This window comes from Alligator mississippiensis, chromosome 5 (assembly GCF_030867095.1).
Source record: "Alligator mississippiensis isolate rAllMis1 chromosome 5, rAllMis1, whole genome shotgun sequence".
Lineage (NCBI taxonomy): Eukaryota > Metazoa > Chordata > Crocodylia > Alligatoridae > Alligator > Alligator mississippiensis.
Window position 1 is genome coordinate 2,667,945 of NC_081828.1, and position 19,988 is coordinate 2,687,932.

General features: G+C 62.2%; 3 protein-coding genes and 1 long non-coding RNA gene across 5 annotated transcripts; 1 reads left to right on the forward strand and 3 right to left on the reverse strand.

Moving 5' to 3' along the window:
- Positions 1-65: 65 nt before the first annotated feature.
- On the reverse strand, positions 66-4,695 carry LOC132250708 (uncharacterized). Of its 2 annotated transcripts, XM_059727765.1 has the most exons (5): positions 4,178-4,695; positions 3,707-3,775; positions 2,189-2,272; positions 1,210-1,332; positions 66-207 (listed from the first exon to the last, which is right to left on the reverse strand). In XM_059727765.1, exons 1-5 carry the CDS (start codon positions 4,592-4,594, stop codon positions 178-180), a joined length of 723 nt encoding a protein of 240 aa, XP_059583748.1. In that variant the 5' UTR covers positions 4,595-4,695; the 3' UTR covers positions 66-177. The 2 variants fall into 2 exon arrangements, with proteins under 2 accessions (XP_059583748.1, XP_059583749.1); XM_059727766.1 differs by lacking the exon at positions 3,707-3,775.
- Positions 4,623-9,710, reverse strand: LOC106737630 (uncharacterized). The gene is made up of 13 exons (XM_059727763.1): positions 9,646-9,710; positions 9,204-9,354; positions 8,837-8,929; positions 8,289-8,460; positions 8,095-8,201; positions 7,351-7,491; positions 6,993-7,147; positions 6,616-6,736; positions 6,180-6,296; positions 5,893-5,990; positions 5,601-5,795; positions 5,231-5,411; positions 4,623-4,971 (listed from the first exon to the last, which is right to left on the reverse strand). The coding sequence occupies exons 1-13, from the start codon at positions 9,669-9,671 to the stop codon at positions 4,696-4,698; spliced, it is 1,833 nt and encodes a 610-aa protein (XP_059583746.1). The 5' UTR covers positions 9,672-9,710; the 3' UTR covers positions 4,623-4,695.
- Positions 9,711-12,080: 2,370 nt separating this feature from the next.
- On the reverse strand, positions 12,081-18,191 carry CCDC17 (coiled-coil domain containing 17). The gene is made up of 11 exons (XM_059727764.1): positions 18,118-18,191; positions 17,586-17,742; positions 16,723-16,845; positions 16,288-16,421; positions 15,891-16,016; positions 14,732-14,949; positions 14,011-14,096; positions 13,470-13,685; positions 12,643-12,865; positions 12,424-12,534; positions 12,081-12,241 (listed from the first exon to the last, which is right to left on the reverse strand). The coding sequence occupies exons 1-11, from the start codon at positions 18,164-18,166 to the stop codon at positions 12,086-12,088; spliced, it is 1,599 nt and encodes a 532-aa protein (XP_059583747.1). The 5' UTR covers positions 18,167-18,191; the 3' UTR covers positions 12,081-12,085.
- LOC109283660 (uncharacterized) lies at positions 16,835-18,965 on the forward strand. Its single transcript, XR_002090924.1, has 2 exons — positions 16,835-17,054; positions 18,137-18,965. It is a non-coding gene; the product is annotated as an uncharacterized LOC109283660 (long non-coding RNA).
- Positions 18,966-19,988: the final 1,023 nt, after the last annotated feature.

Here is a 19,988-nt window from a genome sequence, read left to right on the forward strand (position 1 = left end):
CTTGTGCTTCTGTCGTTTAGGGGCAGATGCTCCATCTTTTTCCCTTGCCCCAAGTAGTAAGAGACTAAGGAAGTAAACGACGGTGCCGTTGCATTCTCCAGCGGTGTTGTGGAGTCGGTCGGTGGGTCCTGTGTTCTGGGTGGCTGACTGTCAGCTCCTTGCAGTACCGGGCACTTCCTAGATTTGATCTAGGATCAGGAGCCGTGCCTGAAATGGAAGCAGAAATGTCAATCCTGGACAGTGTTCAGCAGGATGTGAAACCCTTGGAAATCGCAGGGCAAGAGGTTTGACAGTGCCCCTGGAGGCTACTTGTCATCCTGGCCGCTGAGCTTGCAGCAACAAAGCTCTTGGATATTTTTGCTGTAGAAAGTCATGTAGAAAACTCTCCACCAGGCAGCCTGAACTACCGGCGTATTTCCAAGCTTAAGGGTATGTGTGTGCTACAACAGTTTCATAGTAGTGTCCTAGTAGCTGGGGTCAGGAGGGACCTGAACAGATCACCTAGCCTGACCCCCTGCCGCAGGCAGGAATGAATGCTGGGTTCACAAGACCCCAGACGGGTGATCGTCCAACCTACTCTTGAATCTGCCCAAGGTAGGGGCGAGGACCACCTCCCTGGGAAGTTGGTTCCAGATTTTGGCCACCCGAACTGTAAAATATTGCCTTCTGATCTCTAACCTAAACCTATTCTCCATCAGCTTATGACCATTGTTCCTCATCACCCCAGGTGGTGCTGGGGAGAAAAGAGCTCTGCCTATTTGCTGATGATCCCCCTGATGAGCTTGTAGGCAGCCACCGGGTCCCCCCTCAGTCTCCTTGCCGAGGCTGAACAGGTTCATGTCCTAGAATCATCACAGAAGTCGGGTGGGAAGGGACCTTGCAGATCTTCAGGTCCGACCCCCTGCCTGGGCAGGAGGGAAACTGGGCTCAAGTGACCCCAGCCAGGTAGGCATCGAGCTGCTTCTTAAAGCCCCCCAGGGTCGGAGCCGGCACCACCTCCCTTGGAAGTTGGTTCCAGATCCTGGCCGCCCTGACTGAAGTAGTTCTTACAGAAGTAGTTCCTGCTAAGCTCTTCCCCTCTGTCTGCTGGGGGAAAGAACGGATCTAGACCACAGCAGTAGGAAATGCACCTCTAAACTGCTGCCCATACTCATGATTTCCTTCTGTGCACTCTGGTCTGTCGGTTTGACTACGGTGCAGGTAACGTACCCTCCTCTCCTGTCTCTGGGTTTCTGCCTTGTCCCACGTCATCAGTTCTGCTACTTTACTGCCGTGAGGCTCTTTGGCGTAAGACTCCACGTTTTCCTTCGGGAGGTAGGACTGATCTATATCCTAAGATGAGAAACAAGGTTAACTGGTGCAAGCAACTTCTAACACCCGTTTAATGCTTCCTATGGAAACTTTTCTAACCAGGTTTAGGCCCCAAGTTTTTTCTGCGTGGTAGCCATGTTGGTCTAGGGCAGGGCTGGGGCAAATGCAGCCCACCAGGCTGTTCTATCTGGCCTGCGGGGCCCCTAAAAAAAATTTTAATATTTATCTGCCCCAGCTGCCTATCATGCGGCCCTTGATGGCTTGCCAAAACTAAGTAAGTGGCCCTCTGCCCAAAATAATTGCCTGCTCCTGGTAAGGATGCCGGGCATTGCCTGCCATGTTTTTTCTAGCACTTGATCTCCCACAAAGCATGTTCAATTTGCAGCGTGCAAGCTTCTGCAAGGGCAAGGAGAAGGAAGGGGTGCTGCTGAGGCAAAGGGAGGTGGGAGAGGAGCTCTGGGCAGCAGCACTCCCCCTCCCACATCCTCTATTCAGGGCACTGCTTGCTTGCTTTCCTAGCTCTTGCCTATGAAAGCTTATACATATTGGTCCATACCCTGCCTCTACCCTGCCTGTTGTCTGAATTAATCTCTAGCCGGTTCTTTTAGACTCGCTGGAGCAGGCGCCGTAGGGACCTGCTTCTCGTCCCTGTGGATCTAGCACGCAGCGAGGACGGCAGTGGGCAGAGTTGCTGGGAAGCCTACCGTTTCCAAGTCAAAATCTCTCTTGCGTATTGAAGACGAGACTCTCCTCGAGGACGGTGTTTGTCCCTGCTCTCCTACGTGGGGGGACAATGTCTGCTCTCCTAGCCCCTCCGTGTTCGCTGGCTGTGTTGGGTGAGAGATGCCCGCGGCTGCGCGTGCACCGTGCTGCTTACCTCTGCCCTGTAGGTGCGGAGTTCCTCCTCCCGGCGGCCATCTGCTATCCGGGCAACCAGGGACGCCCCTTCTAACAACTGAACCTAGGAGGAGGAGAGTGGGGTAACTACAACAGCCTCATTCAGCTGCACAAGGGAAGCCCTTGCGTGTGCAGGGAGGTGCGCAGGAGCCGTATGAATGCAGGTGCAGGGGCACGCCGTTCTGTTAGCTGTTTGCCTGACGTAAAGCCGGCTGGAGTTACGGCTTAGACTAACGACATCAGTGATGCTGAGCTAGGAGGTGTCACCACCCTGCCTTACAAGTGCGCCAGGCCAAAGCATCTGAATCCACCTCCCAGCCTGGTGGCTGCTTCTACTGGCTTTGCACGGGGGCAAGGGGTGACAGGAGACCGAGGGGGATTGAACAGCAGCCGCCACCTCCCTGCAGGGGGGCTGCAAAGAGCACGGAGCTGGACTGGTCTCAGTGGGGGCAGATGGCAGGACAAGGAGCAATGGGCTCTGGTTGCAGCAAGGGACACTGAAGCTGCATATTAAGAGAAACCATCTCAGGAGGAGGAGGAGGGGGATGAGGTACTAGAAGAGGCTCCGCAGGGCCTGCTGCTGTGCGACTTTCTGTGCATAACACACCCCCTGCTGAGGCAGCCCTAATGAAGCCGGAAAAGCGTTCAAGCTGTAGGGGCCTGGCCGGAGACCGGCGTGTGCCCTCGTGGTACAAGCAAATGTGCATCCTGCAAGGTGGAGCTCAGCACTGCCGCACGCAAGAGATACAGAGAGAACGGGCGTGCGCTAAAAGCCCGTTGGGGCCGAGGAGCTGGGAGATGCTGAACAGCCCACTCCAACACGCTTCCAGCTGGATCCGACCGGGAGTGTTGGAGAGGAGCCGTCGGCGGCTCCCAGACCCCGCGCGGGTTAGGAACGCCGAACAGCGGCTCTGCTCGACTACTGCGTAACCTGGTTTCCTGTGCCGTGCTGTCACGCCGGGGAAGGGGCGTTGCACTATGAATTGCAAAGCTCGTTCCTCACAAGCTCCTGCTGCTTCATTTGTCTGCGTGGCTCTGCCTTGGCTGCTGCTTCCCGAAGCGGGGGCGGATACCGGGCTGCTGCCCCTCGCGCCGTGGGGCAGTGCGGGCTGAGGAGCTCTAATCACGCTTCGTGATTTCAGTCTAGAGAGCTAAATTTTCGGGATTTTTTTTTTTTCTCTCTTCCCTTTCCTACGCTGCAGCTTCGACCTGGGTCTGCAGGCAGACAGCCGCTTCCTCCCTGTCCCAGGAGGCCCGGTTCGGCTCTGCAGCTGGCACCACAGCGCTGAGGCTTGAGGCAGAAAGAGCCCAGCTGGTGCTCGCAGCTGATCTGTCTGTGCAGCGCTAACAAGCTCACGCGGGAGCCGAGGGGGGTTTGCTACTGATTTTCAGGGTGAGCGGGGTAGGGGAGGGTGTCATTGCGCATCCCCTCCCTTCCCACCATGGCTGCTTTGGACCCTTCCTTGCTCGCCGTGGCCGAGCGTTTCAGGTCACTCACCTTGTTCTCCGCAGCCAGGTGCTCCAGCGTGCTGCGACACTCCCCCTGGGACAGCGCAACCAGGAGGGACTGGGGAAGCACAGGGGAGAGTCACGCTTTGTTCCTGGTCAAGCGACGCCTCCCTTCTCCCTCGGCCTCACTGCGCAAGGCGGCTCCGGCCACGGCAGAGAGTCCAGGAACTTCCCGCAGGTCCGGCCGGGCTGCCAGCTCCCCACCTGCTCGGTCCCTTTCTCCTTCTAGCGAGCTGCTCCCCTCCCATCTACACGTGCTGATTGCAACCACCGCATCCTCGCTGCTGGGTCACCGTGCCCCTTCCCTCCCCGCTGCTTCGGACTGCAAGCACTTGAGAGCGTGCCGAGTTGTAAAGGCCCCGCTCGGAGTAGCCCGGCAGGGGGAAGGTTTGCTTGTTGCCCCGCAGGGCTTTTCATTGCCATCGTTGATCCCAGTGAGGCCCTGATGGTCCGTACCTACCTGGCTGGGAGCCCCCTGGTAGAGCGGCAGCTGATAAACACCGGTGTTGCAGTAGCCTCTGGAGAAGACGTGGAGAGCAGCCCACGCCTGGCTCCCCAGCACGTAGCGCAGCCCGTCACCTTCCTCCCCTGCGGCTCTTCTCTCTGCAGACCGGCCGGCTGCCTTTGCGCCAGGGGCCCCTGTGGTCACCGTGACCTCGTGGAGATGGATGATCACCGTGAGATGCTCGTGGTACGTCCTCTGTGGGAAGGACTGGAAGGAGAGAAGATGCTGGCTGGAGGGGGACAAAGCCGGGTGCGAAGCTAGCAGCTGGCGCCATTCTGAAATGCTCAACCAGGCGGACCTGCCCTTAGAGCAGCAGCAGGCCTGAGTTGCTAATTGGGCGATTAGAGCCCATGGCTCGTCAGTCTGCCACATCCCAAGCCCTTAGTGTGGCACCCACGTGGCCCCCAGTCGACTGGCTTTCCACCCCTGTGCCTCCAGGATTGGGGCCTTTTCAAGGTGGGTGCTGGCTCGAACTATGCTTGGAGGTTGAGCTGTAGGGGGTGAGAGCGAACTAGCAAAATGACCTTGTTTTCCCCCCTCCGTTCCCGTGTACAGGTGATGCTTGCCTTGAACCCGTCCAGCCACGCGGGCCACTTCTGGTAGCTGTCGAGGTCGAGCACCTCCAGGAAGACGGGACGATCGTACTTCAGCCATCGTCTCCCGAAGTAAAACGCGCCGGGTGGGTTGAAGCAGAAATGAGCCAGCGTCAAGCCGGACCAGGGCAGGTTCCAGGCGCCGTCCACCGCGACCTGCAACGGGCCGGAGCAGACGGCTCAGCACCAAGCGGGGAGGAGGGATCTGCCCTGCAGAATCGGTGCGGGTCCCCGGGCGCAGCCCACGGGAGCCTGGCTGCTCCCTCCAAAGTGTCGATGAAGAGCGTTTACTGGTGAGATGGGCCATTGGTCTGAGCTAGGGCGGCACCTGCGACATCCCAGCCACCCAGGGTCTGCGACTATGCTTGAGTTTCTTTTCTCGGCCGGCCGCTGCTACCAGCGCTGGTCCGCTCACCTGTATGCCGCAGGCAGGGAGGTAGCGGGAGACGTAGGTGAGGCTGAAGGGCTGAGGGCTGCTGTCTGGCGTCCTGCTCAGCTTCTGGGCAATCCATGCAACGATGTCTTCGTCCGTCCGTGGCACCGGGCCTTGGTTTCCAATGAGCTGGGGGACGATCTCCCGAACCAGTACCGCAGACCTGATGGGGTGGGGGACGTGGTAGTGGGAACAGAGTGGTGGCAGGGAGGTGTCTTGGCCAGACTCGGTGCATCGCGTTGCCCAGCGCTAGCGCCTGCCTGGCGCCCCTGCTAGTCTCTGCGACCTTGACCTGACCAGATGAGCCTAACCGAGGGTACTCGCTCCTCGCGGACCTGTGCTCCCCCCTCACCTGTTTGCCAGCGCGGAGAAGAGGCAGCTCTCCCCGGCAGTGGGCCTGGCTGTGTCCGAGTAATAAACCCCGTCAGCGTAGTCGGGCCGGGGCTGGACGAGGTCTTCCCAGGGCGCCGCCACGCTCCCTTCCAGGACTGCGGACTCCCGGGGGGCTGCGAGCAGCCGGACCAGCAGGCTGGCACACGGCACGTACCTTTGGAGGGGGGAGAGGTGCCGGGGTCAGGGCAAAGGGCAGGACCTCCCCGAGGACGCAGAGGGAGGTAGGGGAGGGTGGAGGTGACAGGTGTTACCGTCCGCCGGCCCCGAGGGTGTCCGCGGAGAGAGGCTGGGTGGTGTCGGGGCCACTGTGGTACAGGCGCAGCTGGTGGGCGCCGTCGTTCAGGGAGACCTGCTTGGACCGAGGGCCGCGGGTCAGCCGTGCCTCTGCTTGGCATAACCCAGTCCCCTCCCTGCACCCTCCAGGCTGCTGCCCCTGGGGATGCCCAGTTCCCGAGCTCCTTCCCCACACCGTGACCCTCACCTCCCTCCTCTGCCGGGGGGGGGAGTGTGTTCGCATGCACGCGCGCGTGGGGCTCACCCGGCTCCTCGCAGAGTCGGCCGGGGGGGCTTTACACGTCCCGACTTGCACGAAGAGGTTGAGCGCTGCCCAGCCGAGGAGGACGAGCCGGCGGCTGAACCTGTCCACGGAGTAGAGCTGGAAGAAGGGTGGCAGCTCGGTCTCGTGCTCCGTGACACCCCTGCGCTCGAGGGAGGGATCAGGGGGGCTCCTGCCGCTCGTGCACGAGCCCGTCGGCACCGAGTGTGGCAGGTGAGCCGTGCCCAGAGCATCCTAGGAAGGGCCCCTGCTCGAGGAAGGCAAAACCCTCTGGACTGAGTGGGCAGGGGATGGAGGGGGTTGTTCTGGCCTGCCAGGAGCCGGGTGACAGCGCCATGGGTTTCCCCTCCAGCACATCAGCTACCTCCGGCCAGGTCCCCCCATTGCTTGCAGCCCTTGCCCCCAGCCCAGCACGGACCTTCAGCAGGAGCGTGGCGGACGGCGGCACCGCAAGGCCCCGGATGTCCAGGCTGTAGTTGTAGACCGGCTCGAAGATGCTGCTGTTCAGGTCGATCCCCGTGGAAATGTCCGGCCCGATTCTGAATGGGGAGAAGGAGGCAGAGATCAGGTCGGCCCCTCAGCCCCTCGGTGCTGCCTTTGGACCACGCCGGCACTGGGCAGGGGTCCACCCTGCAGCCGCCGGCTCCCGTGTCTTGGGGTTTGCACGGCCATGAAGGGCTGAGACCCGTGTGCCTGTCAGGACACATTTAATACGGATCAGTGCCTGCGTCTTCCCTGGACGGCTCCGTCCTGGCCGGCGCATCCCTCTGCAAGGGGCGGGGGGCTGCTGCGTACTGGCGGTAGCTGCTGTCGAGGATGCGGCCAGCGACGCGGCTGATCGTGGCGGCGTCCGGTAGGTAGCGGGCCCCGTCGATGCAGAGGCGGAAGCCATCCCTGGCGCCGAAGGGCTTCGTGGCTGGCGTGTCTCTGACGTGGTGGATGAAGGCAGCCTGCAAGGACAGGGCTATGATGATGCAGCACGACAGCTTTGGGGCCGGGCAGGCAATAAGACGTCATCGCTGCTGCACGACGGCCGGGACCCCACCGGCCCAGCGGTCCCTGGACGGGGAGCAGGACCTGCGCTGGGCCGGGGGCTCCGATAGCAGCACTGCCCGGATGCTCCCCTTCCTCGGCTGGGCCAAGAAATACTCACGCGGGGCCAGGTAAGCACGCGGCCGAGCGCGACCGGGGTCTCCGGGGGGAAAGGCAGCTCCGGCTTCTCGCCACTGAAGACGTGCAGCCTCACAGTGGCACCGCCGTACGGCTCCCAGCTGCGGTGCTGTCGCTCCTCGGGCTGAGATGGGTGCCAGGCGTTGGGGGGGATAGCAGGGAGCGGCACAAAACCCCACCTGCTGCCTCCCGGCTCAGACCCATGCTCCTGCCCAGCCTCCCCAAGCGGCTCAGGGCCGGGACCAGCCCCTCGTTGCACAGCTGGACCCTTGCAGGGATAGTCCGACGCTGGCTTGCACCCGAGACTTAGCGCAAGCTTCCCACTTTCCACCAACTGCCCATAAGAGGTGGCAACGGGACCCACCCGGGGAGCCCGGAGAGACGCAAGGACCCCGCACATCGGAGACACCAGGCTGTATTTCTAGTGCAACCGATCGCCCAGACCAAAGGCAGACGAAGCAGCTCCGTGCCAGCGTCAGGGCAGCCAGGTGCAGCTCCTCCGGCCTCCGAGGACCATTTTAATTCCCTCCCCTCAGAGCACCTCTACCAGGACAGGCGGCAAACGGCCATCCGCCTGCTCCTAAGGGACCTGGAGGGCTTGAGTCTTGCTCCAGCAAATCAAGGGCAGCTGGACTGAGCCCTCGGCCTCCTGCTCGCCCGCCTCCTCCTTACACCCCAAAGTGGCGATGAGGGCGCTGGCTGTCTCCTCCCCGCTGGTCAGACTTACCAGCACTGCGAGCGCACGGGCCGGAGGCACGGGGCCGTGATACAGGGTCAGGTCATGGGTCCCCGTGCTCCAGACAGCTGCCCCCCGGTCCCCTTTCCTCCCCTGCTCTGCAACGACAAGATGTGAAAGAGCCAGCTTCTATCACCGCTGCTGCGACTGGCGCCGGCGGGACACCGTGGGAGCGCGCGGCTCACCGGTCAAGCCGAGGACGGCCCACGCGGCCAGCCAGGCGTCGCGCTCCAGGAGCAGCTGGGCCCCTGCAGAGCCCGCGTCCCACGGGGCCGTGGCCACGCTGCCGCTGGGCCAGTGGTAAAAGCGGGTGATCAGGACCATGTCCTCCTGCGGCAGCAGGTCTGGGAACGTCACCTGGGGAGGAGAGAAGGGGCGGCTGCGCTCACAGACACCCCACCACCGAGGTGGGGGGCACAGACACCTCTCCGGCCGTGCCCGGGCACTGGGGGCTACTGGTGGGTGCCTTGATTTCCACTAGGCCTTTTAAGGCCTGTGGGTGTGTTGGCATCCTCACATCCGCGCTGTGCACAGTAAGGAGATATGGGGATGCTCCTAGCGGCGCGGCAGCCGGGGGGGGAGGGCCGGGGCAGATTCACACCTCCATTACTGACCCTGCCTCTGCAACCAGAGAGGCAAGGCGAAACCCCGCAACCCCTTCACAGACCTCCCCCCCGCACAATGCATCCGAGGTCTGCAAGGAAAGCCCCCGCCCGCTCCAGGGCCCTGCTACCTCCTGCTCGCCGAAGAGGAAGTAGCCCTGTTTAATGCTGGATCTCACGGGCGTGGTGGAGAAGGTCATTCCCGAGCTCCTGGTGTTGATCACCTGGACAGAGAAACAGCAGAGGTTGCGAGGAGTCAAACCACAGGCCGTGCTCCTGCCCGTGTCAAGGAGCGACAAGGGCCTGCCCCCCGCCTGGCCGGAGAGAGGCTGGGGCCGGAGACTGCCCAGGGGCTTGTGCCCATGGGGGCAGGGGGGTCCCTTTGCCCCCCGCCCCCAGGTAGTGAAGCACACGGCACCCCTAAGCTGGACAAAAACACACTTGCTCCCTCTCTGTCCCCGGGACCGCGCTCACCCCCTGGGCGTCAGCTCTGCCTACCTGCCCCGTGTCCCGGTGGTAGCCGGTCAGCCGGAGGACCCCATCCCCTGGGGGTGCACCCTTCACGCGGTCAACGATAAACCCCACGTTTCTCCCGGGGTCTCCCCGCGGGGGCTGCACCCTGGACTCCTGGGTCCCGGTGAAAGCAGAGCTGTGGAGGGGGAGAAGTTGATGTGCCTGGAAAGGTTTGGCCAGGTTAGCGGTGGAGCCGTGGCCCCTCTGCCGTGGCTGGAGCCCGGGGGCTGCCTTTGCCGGACGGGCTCAGGCTCAGTGCAGCCCAGGTGCGGGGAAGGGCAGTTCCCGGAGAAGGTCACCCCCCGGGACAAGCTCGCTGCGGTCTCTGCAGAAGCAAGGGGCACTGCCTGCCGGGGCCTGGGCTCAACCCCCGGCACCGCGATGTGCGCCTCGCTGTGGGGGGGCCCACGAGTCTCGCGGCTGTTACCTGCAGGGCGTGGGGCGCCGAGCCATCCCCGAGCTTCTGGGCTCCCGCCAGGCAGAAGAGCGGGGGAAGAGGAGGGAACGAGCACGGAGGAGAGAGGAGGAGGAAGAGAGCGGCGGGTCGAAAGGAGCGAGCGAGCGAGCTGCTGCTGGTCCAGGGGACCGGGCACAGCGGCCCTTCCAGTCCCGAGGGCCAGCTCGGCATCCAAGCCCATGCAGGTGCCCTGGGCTCTGGCCCCTGGACCAGCACCGTGCAAGTGGTGGAGACACCACAGGGCCAGGGGGATGCTGGTGGTGCGGCCTGGCCCCCGGGGACAGCAATGACCACACCTGAGCCTTGCACACACAGCACAGGTGACATTGCCCCTGGCATCTGCTTTCTGAAGCCCCTCCTGGCTCAAGCACCGCGGGGCGTGAGAAGCAGCCAGGAGTCCCCCTGCAGAGCCCACCTCCCCCTGCACGGGTGGGCTGAGCAGGACCAGGGCCGGGGACCTCGGGCCTCTTGCGAACGGCCAGTCTGCGAGGATGCAGGGCCGGCAGTGTCCGTGCATCCCTGCAACGAGGGCCGGGGTTGCTGCAAGCGGGGAGAACAGCGGGGTGGAGACGTGGATGCGGCAGGCAGGGCAAGGAGCCGAGGCAGCCGGAGGCAGGGACCAGACCCCACAGAGGTGAGAAAGGAGGTTGTTCCCCAGCCTGGGCTACAGGCAGCACCCACAGCCCTGGTCACCGGTCACGTCCCTGTGGGAACAGAGCTGGAGGCCCACGGGAAAACATGAACACGCATGCACACGCACAGACATACTAGCTGAACTGAATGACAAGGGCCCTGCTCCCCGGCTTCATCGGAGCCAAGCAGGCTTCCCCACCAGAGACCACGACCCGTCTGTGTAGGGCCGGGGGCCGGGCTGAGCTGCGGATCTGCCTTGCAGAGGGCATGGGATAGCAGACAGGGTCTGCGGTGCTCGGGAGCAGGCAACGACCACCCAGCTCCTTCTTGACATCTCGGGGCCTAAACCCAGACAGCTCGCATTTGCAAATTCTGTGTCGTGCAAAGCACGTGTGTGTGTGTGTGTGTGCAAACAGCAGGACGCACCTGGTGTGCCAAGAGCCCGGCGTGACCGAGAGACAGGATACGGGCCTGCTGCTTCAGTCATTACGCAGGCAAAGCGTCTAGGTTTTAGCCTCAGTCAGTGGGAAAATGGTCTGTGCGGTTTCAAAGAGGATTGGAAAAAAACCCACCAGCTCCTGCATTGACAAGTCATCCAGGCAGCACAAATCTGTGAGGGATTTGAACTGGTCTCGGAGCAAGCAGCCCCTGGACCTGACCCTGACCCTGCTGCTGGGGACGGTGCACCCTGCCACGAGGAACAGGCTCGGGTACGAGGACACTGGATGGAGCAGGGAGCGGGGCATGGCAGTCTGGAAAGATGAAACTATTTGGGTTATTCTGCATAGGCCACGACATATGCGACACACATGCTGTGGAGCGCGTGGGCACGGGACAGATGTGCGAGACCCCCACCTCGTCTGCCCAAAATACCCTGGGAGACTCCACCCCGTGCAAGCAGCTCCTAGCAGCTCCCATGTCTTTTTGAATGAAATCTGGCCAAAGAAACATCTCTGCCTCCACCGGGACAGGGAAAGCCCCAAGAAATCAGCCTGAGACCGGGGCACAACCGGAGCCCCACCCAGGGACGCGGTCTCTGGCCCAGTCAGTGCCGCGGCTGTACTGCCCGGTACCCCGGGCCCTGCGGGTCATTGGACCCACATCGCTGCAGAGGGATTCCCCTCCAGCAAGGGACGTTGTGCTGGACGGCAGCCGCAGCAGGGACCGGAGCATCGGGCTTTACAACCACGCTCGTGAGTCGAGACTCGGTCGCTCTAATTCCTCCCTCTCCTGGAGGCTGGTGCAGTGGGACTGGGGCAACGAAAGGAGCCAGCCTTCGCAGAGAGGGGCAATACGTGAAAACATCCCTAAAGCGAAGCTCTCGTGCTACACGCCGAGCACACGGGCCCGCACCTTCCTGCCTCCTCTCGGCTCTTTGGGTTATACGGCGTTTGGGGCGGGGATCCTTATTCTGTCCAGAGAGAGGCAGTTAGCACTATTTGTTGGAAGTGTTACGTCTGTGCAGCGCCTAATGCAGCGAGCCTCGGATGTCGATGTACTTGGTAAATGCCGCTAACAATGTCCTATTATTGTTCAAGCCTTTGGGCTGGCCGTGCCCTCGCCGCCCACGAGGAATGCAGCCATCTCGAGGGAGCGCCAACATAACCTTCCTACCACGTTCCCTATGCATAGATTTACCCACCCCCCATACACACACACACACACACACACTACAGCTGTTTATATGCATTTTTACGGTCCCTTTATGATGCTGGTTTTTGGGACTTTCCCATCACCTTGCAGGGGGAGGGAAGGGGGTGTTGGCTCGTCCCCTTTCTCACCTCTGATCAGGTTTGTGCCGGACAGGCTGCTCCAGAATAGGAGGTGGGTCAACAAAGCCAGTGTAAGGGGGAATAGAAAGGGACAGGCTGGCGGGAGCAGGGTGGAAGGGGGCTGGAGAGCTGTCCTCGGGGGGTGCCATGCGTCTGGACACCTGCAATGAGGAGGAGAAACAGTAAAGGCGTGAGGAACGTGTCTCCAGCTCCCAATGCAGCTGGGCAACATGTCCTGCTCCCAAGTGCTTGTTGCTCTGCACAGAGGCTGGTCTGAGCCCGGACGGCGTCACGCCGAAGAGGGATCTAGCCTCAATGCCGCAAAGGCGATGTCGCTGCTCACCGTGGGAGGGAAGCGGTACAGGGAGGCATTGCCGGGGTCGATCTCGGCCAGGGACTGCACGTCGGCGTCTCTCGCGTTCACCACTCGAAGGTAGAGCTCCGTCTTGCCAGCCTGCGGGAAGGGCCCACGGTCAGGGCTGACGCCAGCACTAGCAGCGCTTTTGGAGTGGGGGGACCGGGCAAGCGTAGGAGCGACAACAGATCTGCTGACCCCGCTCACCTGAGGGACCCCGTTCAGCTGCTCCGTCGTGAGTCCCGGCTTCACGGGCAGGACCCGGACGGGGATCTTCCATCGGCCGCTGATCACTTGGTGCAGCTGGTCGAAGAGGGTGATCTTGGCCCACCCACGGGAAGCCAAGCGCTGGATCTCCAGCCCGTAGGCGTCGAAGCCCCCGGCAGCCTGGAGCTCCACCACCAGCGCGATGGAGGTGGAGGGACGGACCCTGAGAGGCAGAGACAAGGGATGCCCAGGCGTGAATGGTGCATCTCTGTGACAGGCATATAAATGAGCTGCAGCCTCCCTTCTTGCCCCTCTCCTCTCCGCTCTGAGCACCGAGCGCACCTACGACCCGGAGCAAACACGGCCCCGGCAGCAGCCACGGATCCCGTGAAGTCTGCCCCCCGCACTGGGGTCGCCGAGCCTGTTCCCACCAGCACGGGGGACCTGGGCTTTGGAGCTGCCTTGGCTTCTCCTACCCTCAGGCCCGAGCACCCAGGGCTGAAATACTGGGCCAAAGCAGAGTCTGGTCACAGCGGCCTGACGCAGGCTGGTGTGGGGTGGGACGGAGGGGTCCGTGCCCCCGCAGGACTCAGACTAGACGAGGGGCATGGCTGGACCAGGTGAGACTCTTGGCCCAACCAGCTTTGGACGCCTGCTGCGGTACCCATGCCCACGTGTCTATAGCTTCAAGGGCCAGGCAAGCAGATGGACACGGCGGGGAAACCCAGACCTAGTCAACCGCTGCTACCCCGTTACAGACACCTGGCGCAGCGGGGCAGGATGCAAAGGGGTAAGTCACCTCCTGCCTCCGGCGAGACGCTGCTCACCTTGGAACCGGCTGCTTGGTGGCCAGGATCGCCCCGTTGCCTCTCCGCCCATCCGCGAGGTACCGCGGGGCCCGAGCCACGTCGCAATCGGCGCTGGGGAGAGGGGTTGGCTTGCCCATCTCTTGCCCATCACGGTAAAGCCCGGCCACCAGGCGCACCTGGACGACGGTGGGGTCCAAGCCCAGCAGGAAGTCGTAGAAGATGGCGAAGCCGGCGCTGCAGGGGCAGGAGGCAGCGTCGTGAGAACGGGGCCAGGCGCGCTGGCGGGAGAGCGTCCGGCTTCAGCGCCGGACGTGGGGGCTGCAAAGGACAGGGCCACGGGACCGCCGGTGACAAAACCCAGGTGGCCTGACGGAGCAGGCGGTGGGAGGCAACTTGCTCGTCACAGCATGGCTAATTAAGCCCCGGGGGGTTAAGCTGGGGGCTCGCTGGGGCCCTGATGCCTGCAGCGGCTGCACTTCCAGGCAGGAGGAGTTTGATTCCTGACCTCCCAAAGCCGGACAAAGAGGGGAACGGGCACAAGCATGGAAAAGGCACGTACCCAGGGTCATACGGGGCAGGTCCCAGGGCATCCGGCGATTCCAGCCAGGGTCTGCTGAGCGCTGGGGTCTGAGGTCCCATCGACTCCTGTAACACACGGCGGTTTTGGAGAGGTTACAGCTGGCCCGACGGGGCGCAGCGCTCGCGGCTCGCTGGGACGAGCGTCTGGGGCCTGCACACAGGATGCCCGCCGAAGCATGTGAAGCCCCGGGCGGGGGTGGAGGATGCTTGCTGGTAGCAGGGCCGCATATGGTTTTTGAATGACTCACAGATTTGGACTTGATTTGGCTGAACACGACAAATTTCCCTTAAAACAACAAGTCGTGATGGCCTCCTCTCCTGCCTAACACGCCGACGAGGGCTTTGTCAAATTGCGAACAGCGTCAGAAAAATCCCCGGGGGGGGAACGAAGCTGCTGCTGCCCTTCCTCCTTGCCCTCCAGGAGTGGATCAGTTCAAGAGTGTGATGGAGAGAGGACTCGTCGACCCCATGGCCACAAACTCTCCCTGTCCAGACACCTCCCTCTAACGCGTGGCTGGGCTGGTCCTCACAAGGCTGATTCTGCCTGGCGCAGGGCTGGCAGCATTTCTTGCATGAAGCTGATGACTTAGACAAGTCCAAAAACTCCCAAAATGCCCCCGAAACGGGTAACATTTCATTGCAACGTTTCACGCATGGAAGATTGTAATTGGAACCTGATTTTTGGTTTGAAATCTACTCACCAGGACGGGGGGCTCGCGCAGCCCTGGCAGAGGCAGGGGTGGCGGAGGTGGCAGGGGGGGCGCCACCGGCGGAGGGAGCAGAGGCGGCGACCGCCTGCCACCCCGTCGCGGCTGCATCCTTTCGGTGTCGCGCCTCAGCATCCCAATCTCGGCCTGCACCTGTGTCATCTCCCTCACGTGTGCCCGCTGCAGCTCTGCCAGCTCCCTGCCCAGCACACCTGGGGGACAGGAGCTCGTTAAAGGGTGCGGGAGACTCATTAGCATGCAGATGCACGGCTGGACCGGCGGGATGCGGCGTGCAGCTGCCAGCCACGGGCACTGGGGCTGCCCTGGGAGTGCAGCAGCGTGGGAGAAGCAGCCAGGAGCGCATGGGCTGCATGGGTTTCCCTCAGCCTGGGATCTAGTCCCAGGTCTTGGGCCTCATCTCCACTGCCCGCTGCTCTGGGTCTGTAAGACCGGCCAGTGGAAAATGTTCAGGCCACATGGACTCCTGCCAACCAGGGGTCTGTGCAATCGTATTAAGTATTGCTGCAGTTGAGGTGCACAACCCTCACCGTGCCAGGGGCTGCACAGGTTTGGCAGGGATCACATCTGGGGACACCCTCATCAGGGGCCGTCAGGGAGGAGGGAGGGTGAGACCCGGGGAGCAGACGCAGCAGTAGGAGGTTTTATTCCTCTACGAGTTTCCCCGTGGTCTCTGTGCACATTACTGAAGCGCTAGCACTGATGCATTTCCTGCGTGACACCGATGTCGGTGCCTGAGACGCGCACACTCATCCGGAGCCGGCGAGGGACCGCTCACTTTATTTCACAGGTGGTTACGGACGTGTCCGCACCTTGACTGCAGCCAGACAGACGGCAGGAGGCAGAACGAAGTGCCCTGTGCTGCTGGGTCTCAGGCTGCATCTGGGCAGAGGCTGGGGAGGGCACTGCTGACGGCGGGCACCGGCACCATCCTGGGGGGCTCCAGAGCTGAGCTCAACCCTGAGCCTGCCACGTGCTCCAGCTGGCACACGTGTGCAGTGGGAAGCAGCATCCCTTGACTACGCTATTCCAGCAGCCACTGCTGCGATTCGGTGAAGGCAACATCCTCCCGCACCGGCCTACAGCCACTGTGATGCTGCTCGCCTGGGCATCCACTCTGCTTTGACCAGCCTACCCTCATCCGCTCTCCTCTTATCCCTCTGGATCTTCAGCTTGAAGAGCTCGTCCTCCAGCCGCTGGTTCTGCAGCTCCACGGCCAGCAGCTCCGCGTCCAGGGGCCGGGCGTTGTCGGCGCGGGGCTCTGCAACCACAGCAAGAGGAGACGGAGACGCTTGCAGCTGTGTGCAAAGGGCTGCACCTGGGGCCGGAGCAGGACAAATACCTGCCCCTGCCAGCATCTGAACTCAGATCCAAGCCCTGGGTTTCAATGAGCTCCAGGGCAGGCACATGGGGGTGGGACTGGGAAACTTGTGTGTTTTGCAGATGCTCTGGTACATGTCTGTGTTAATGCTGCACTAATCCCAGACCTGGGGGGACTTGGGGAAAAGCCCCTTCCCCTGTTCCAGACTCACTTTTCTTCTTCTCTCTGCGCTCCGGCTTCCCTGCTGCTGCCTCCAGCACCATTGCTTCCCCCTGCAGATCGTACAGCTGAGCCAGGACTGCCGGGTCACTGCCTCCACCCTGGAGATACGCCAAGTGCAGGGCTCTGGGGGCAGGAGACAGGCGTCAGGGCCCTGGCAGCCTGCATCAGTGAGCCTCTCTCAACTCGGGGGAGAGAAGCAGCTCCAGCCTTAAATGCACTTAAAAACTGGACAGCTGGGTTGCCTCAAGCCCTTTCTATCCCCAAGCAGACAGAGGGATGGCAGGTCGGAGAGACGAAGGAGAGCACCAAGCAGACAGGGGAGCTGGAAAGTGGGGAAGTCTCCCCCATACCGAGGTGCTGCACCAACCATCGCAGCGGCCCTCGCTGCCTCGTGGGAGGTGCTGGCAGTGGGGCCGGCGCTCACCTTATCTCAGCGGAGAGGGGCCCCGAGGCTGGGGGCAGCGGGATGAGGCTGAGGGAGACCTGCTCCCTTCTCTTCTCTGCAGCACCGGCCGCGGTTCGGTGGCTGCTTGGCTCCTGCTGGCTTCTGGAAACGAACCGAGGAGCAGAGGAGCGTGAGCTCGACCTGGATGTCAGCGACGGCAAAGCCCTGGCAGCAGCTGCACCCTGGGGACCCTGTGGACTTGGCCCTGGCTGGGCAGAGAGGAACCTGCTGTCCCAGAGCTCACCCCCTTTCCCTGACCCGGGATGCACGTGTGTTTTGAAACGTCCCCATGGACCTTCCCTGCTGCAGGGGTAAGCATCTCCCGCGCGGCTCCCGGAGACGGCAGCAGCCACTGCGGGCTTCGACCCCAGCCGCACAGCAAAGCCCTGACCTCGTGTCTTCGCCCCCAGTCTCGTGGCTGGGCTCAGGTCAACACTTCACACAGGGATTCAGGCTGCTGCGTGCTCCCAGGAAGGTCCAGGGGTGGGAGCATGGTGCTTCCCCTCCGCAGCCGTGCTATGATCTGGAGGCTGGGCCAGGAGGTTCCTGGACCAGAGTCCTGCACGGTTTGCTCCCCAGGGCTGGGGACACGAGGCCAGGAGGCAGGGGGCTTGACTGCAGTGCCAGCCATGCCCACCTCCCAGCTTCACCTTGCTGCACTGTCCTCCTGCCAGCAAAGGCCCTGCCCTTACAGTAGCAGCAAGAAACTCTCCTCAGCATCACCTCCTGCCACACCAAGGCATTGAGAGGCTGCAGGGCAGGGCGTGCTCTGGGGCTGCCCTGCCCCATAGCCGTGCTCTGTGGCTCCCATGCCAGGCCCCAGACCCTGCCTGGACCCTCACCTCGCGCCTGCAGCTTGCAGGAGTCCAATCTGATCCCTCAGGGCATCCAGCGCCAGCTGGTTCTTCCCTTCCTGGGCTCTCAGCTCCAGCAACAGCTGCTCCACATGAGCGGTGGAGGAGTCCTGGGCAGCCAGGTCCGACAGGCGCCTCTGGATTTCTGCAGGATGCGGGAACAGCCGCGCTGCCTCAGGCTCACGCGGCCCCGTCTCCCCTCCCTTACTACAGCATCACATCACAGATTCAGCCCCGTCTTCCTGTCCCCGGCTGCACCAGCGTAAAACCCTGCCGCTCTGAGTCTCCTCTTCCACCTGCCTGGGTCTAGACCCCCTTCCTCTGACCCACCCCAGCAGCAGGGAGAAGGCTTTCACGGCTAGAGCCTGGCAGGTGAGCAGGTCCCTCCAGGGGCTGGTGGGGACTCCTGCCTGGTTCGCTGCACCCTGCTCGGTGCGATGTGCGGGGTGAGGAGACGCGTGCGATGGATGCTCTGTGCCCAGCTGCCTCCCTGCACTCGGCACGTGTCCACAGCTCCTACCCTTTCTCTGCTCTTCCAGGCGCTGGTTCCTGGCCTGGATGTCCGCCATGTAGTATTCGTGAGAGTCTGCCAGGTCCGCCAGCCGCTGCCTGTACGCCGCGTGCAGGGGGATCCAAGGGCTGGTTTCCTCCTGGAGCAAAAAAGCAAAGCTCGAAGGAGCGGGGGGCACGACACACTGCGAGCCAACCCGTGTCAGCCCCAGCGTCGAGGATGGCAGAGCAGCAAGGCCGCGGGATCCTGTGCACCCCACAAGCTCAGCCAGGAAGAGGGGGAGAAAAGTCCCGTCCACCTAACACCCATGCAGCGAGATGGTGACAAGCCTGCAATTCAACACTGGGGTCCGGGCTCTCTGAGCTCTGCCTCACGGCCGTGCAACAGGGTTGATGGTGTAGTTTTAGTACCAGGTGAGACGGGGGTTTGTTTGGATGGGGCTGGACAAGATATGACCCCTGCAGCTCTTCCCAGCCCCGCTGCTCCGTGACTCGATGAGACGGCTGCGCTGCTTCAGGGGACGGCGCAGGGCTCGTCCCTTAGGTCGGGGTGGTGGGTTGGGGGGTCCCAGGCAGCATGGCCAATGCTTGTGGTTTCACTGCAAGTCTCGCAAGCCTCAAGGAAACCCGGCAGGCTGAAGGCCCCTGCCCCAAACGACAAACACAGCACTTACATTTTCCATTTTGTCTCCTGTTTTTGGGGACCTGCCTTGTAATTTTTTACCTCTTTGGGGCTGACAGCACTGCAGAGGTAAACCCCCTCCCTCCACCTCCAGTCACCGGTGAGGATTGCACCCAGGACCTCTGCATCTTCTTAGATGCTCAGAGTAAATAAAAGCCTGTGCCAACTTGCTCCAAGGCTGCAGCCAGCTCCCTGGCCCCGGGGACCAAGCTAAGGACAGCTAGTGCAGGGACCTCTGCAATGTTTCATAGCTGTTGGAGCTGCAGGGTCAGCATGACGGGATGTGGGTTAGCGGGTTCCCAGCACCGACGTTACAGGCTGCGCAGCACGAAGCCAAAGGGTGAGCATTGACCCCCACTGGAGCAGGGCCCAGCTCATCCACACCTCGGAGGGGCTGGTCACCCACGCACACCAACCCGGCCGTCCTTCACGTAGCAGCAGACATGGGATTACTAGTCCCAGGAGCCAGGCTATGTGCTGGGAGCGCTATCTACTGGCACTTGACCTGCTACCGCGCTGCGTGCACGCGAACAGACTGCGGGTTGCTGCAGACGGGCCCGGGGCTGGAACCAGTCCTCCTTTCCACACCCAGCTGCCCGGTCCTTTCTCCCCTCTCCCAAATGCAGCCTGTCTGCCAGTTCCCCCTCAGCCCCCGAGTCACGCAGAGGTTACCTCTGGTTGTAAGAATCGGCGCGTCGGGACGGCGTCCTCCAGAGACATCCGCAGTTTGTGGAACTGGGAAGAGAGAGAACAGGAATCGCAGACAATGGGGGTGGAAGGATGCTCGGGAGGTCACATCTAGTCCAACCCCCTGCTCCAAGCAGGACCAGCCCCAACTACATCATCCCAGGCAAGGCTTTGTCTACTGGGGTCTTAAAATCCTCCAAGGATGGAGATCCCCCCCACCTCTCTGGGCAACCTGTTCCAGTGCTTTACTACCCTCCTCGTGAGAAAGCTTTTCCCCAATATCCAACCTCAACTTCCCTTGCTGCAGCCCATTGCTCCTTGTCCTGCCATCTGCCCCCACTGAGACCAGCCCAGCTCCATCCTCTTTGCAGCCCCCTGCAGGGAGGTGAAGGCTGCTATTCAACCCCCTCGGTCTTCTCTTCTGCAGTCTAAATCAGCCCATTTCCCTCAGCCTCTCCTCATCGGTCCTGTCCCCCAGCCCCTAACCATTTTCATTTCCCTCCACTGGACTC

What these genes read in the sequence shown, in the direction of transcription:
- LOC132250708 (XM_059727765.1), bottom strand. Translation starts at nt 4,594, where the DNA reads ATGTGGCAGACTGACGAGCCATGGGCTCTAATCGCCCAATTAGCAACT. An exon ending in ACCAGGGGGCTCCCAGCCAG is followed by an intron (nt 3,776 to 4,177) that starts GTAGGTACGGAC and finishes GTGCTTCCCCAG; the next exon opens with TCCCTCCTGGTTGCGCTGTC. An exon ending in ACCTGGCTGCGGAGAACAAG is followed by an intron (nt 2,273 to 3,706) that starts GTGAGTGACCTG and finishes TCCTCCTCCTAG; the next exon opens with GTTCAGTTGTTAGAAGGGGC.
- LOC106737630 (XM_059727763.1), bottom strand. Translation starts at nt 9,671, where the DNA reads ATGGCTCGGCGCCCCACGCCCTGCAG. An exon ending in CCCGTGCGCTCGCAGTGCTG is followed by an intron (nt 7,492 to 8,094) that starts GTAAGTCTGACC and finishes CACCCATCTCAG; the next exon opens with CCCGAGGAGCGACAGCACCG. An exon ending in ACCCTCGGGGCCGGCGGACG is followed by an intron (nt 5,796 to 5,892) that starts GTAACACCTGTC and finishes CCCCCTCCAAAG; the next exon opens with GTACGTGCCGTGTGCCAGCC.
- CCDC17 (XM_059727764.1), bottom strand. Translation starts at nt 18,166, where the DNA reads ATGGCGGACATCCAGGCCAGGAACCAGCGCCTGGAAGAGCAGAGAAAG. An exon ending in ACCAAGCAGCCGGTTCCAAG is followed by an intron (nt 12,866 to 13,469) that starts GTGAGCAGCGTC and finishes TCTGCCTCTCAG; the next exon opens with GGTCCGTCCCTCCACCTCCA. An exon ending in AGCTGAACGGGGTCCCTCAG is followed by an intron (nt 12,535 to 12,642) that starts GTGAGCGGGGTC and finishes CCCTTCCCGCAG; the next exon opens with GCTGGCAAGACGGAGCTCTA.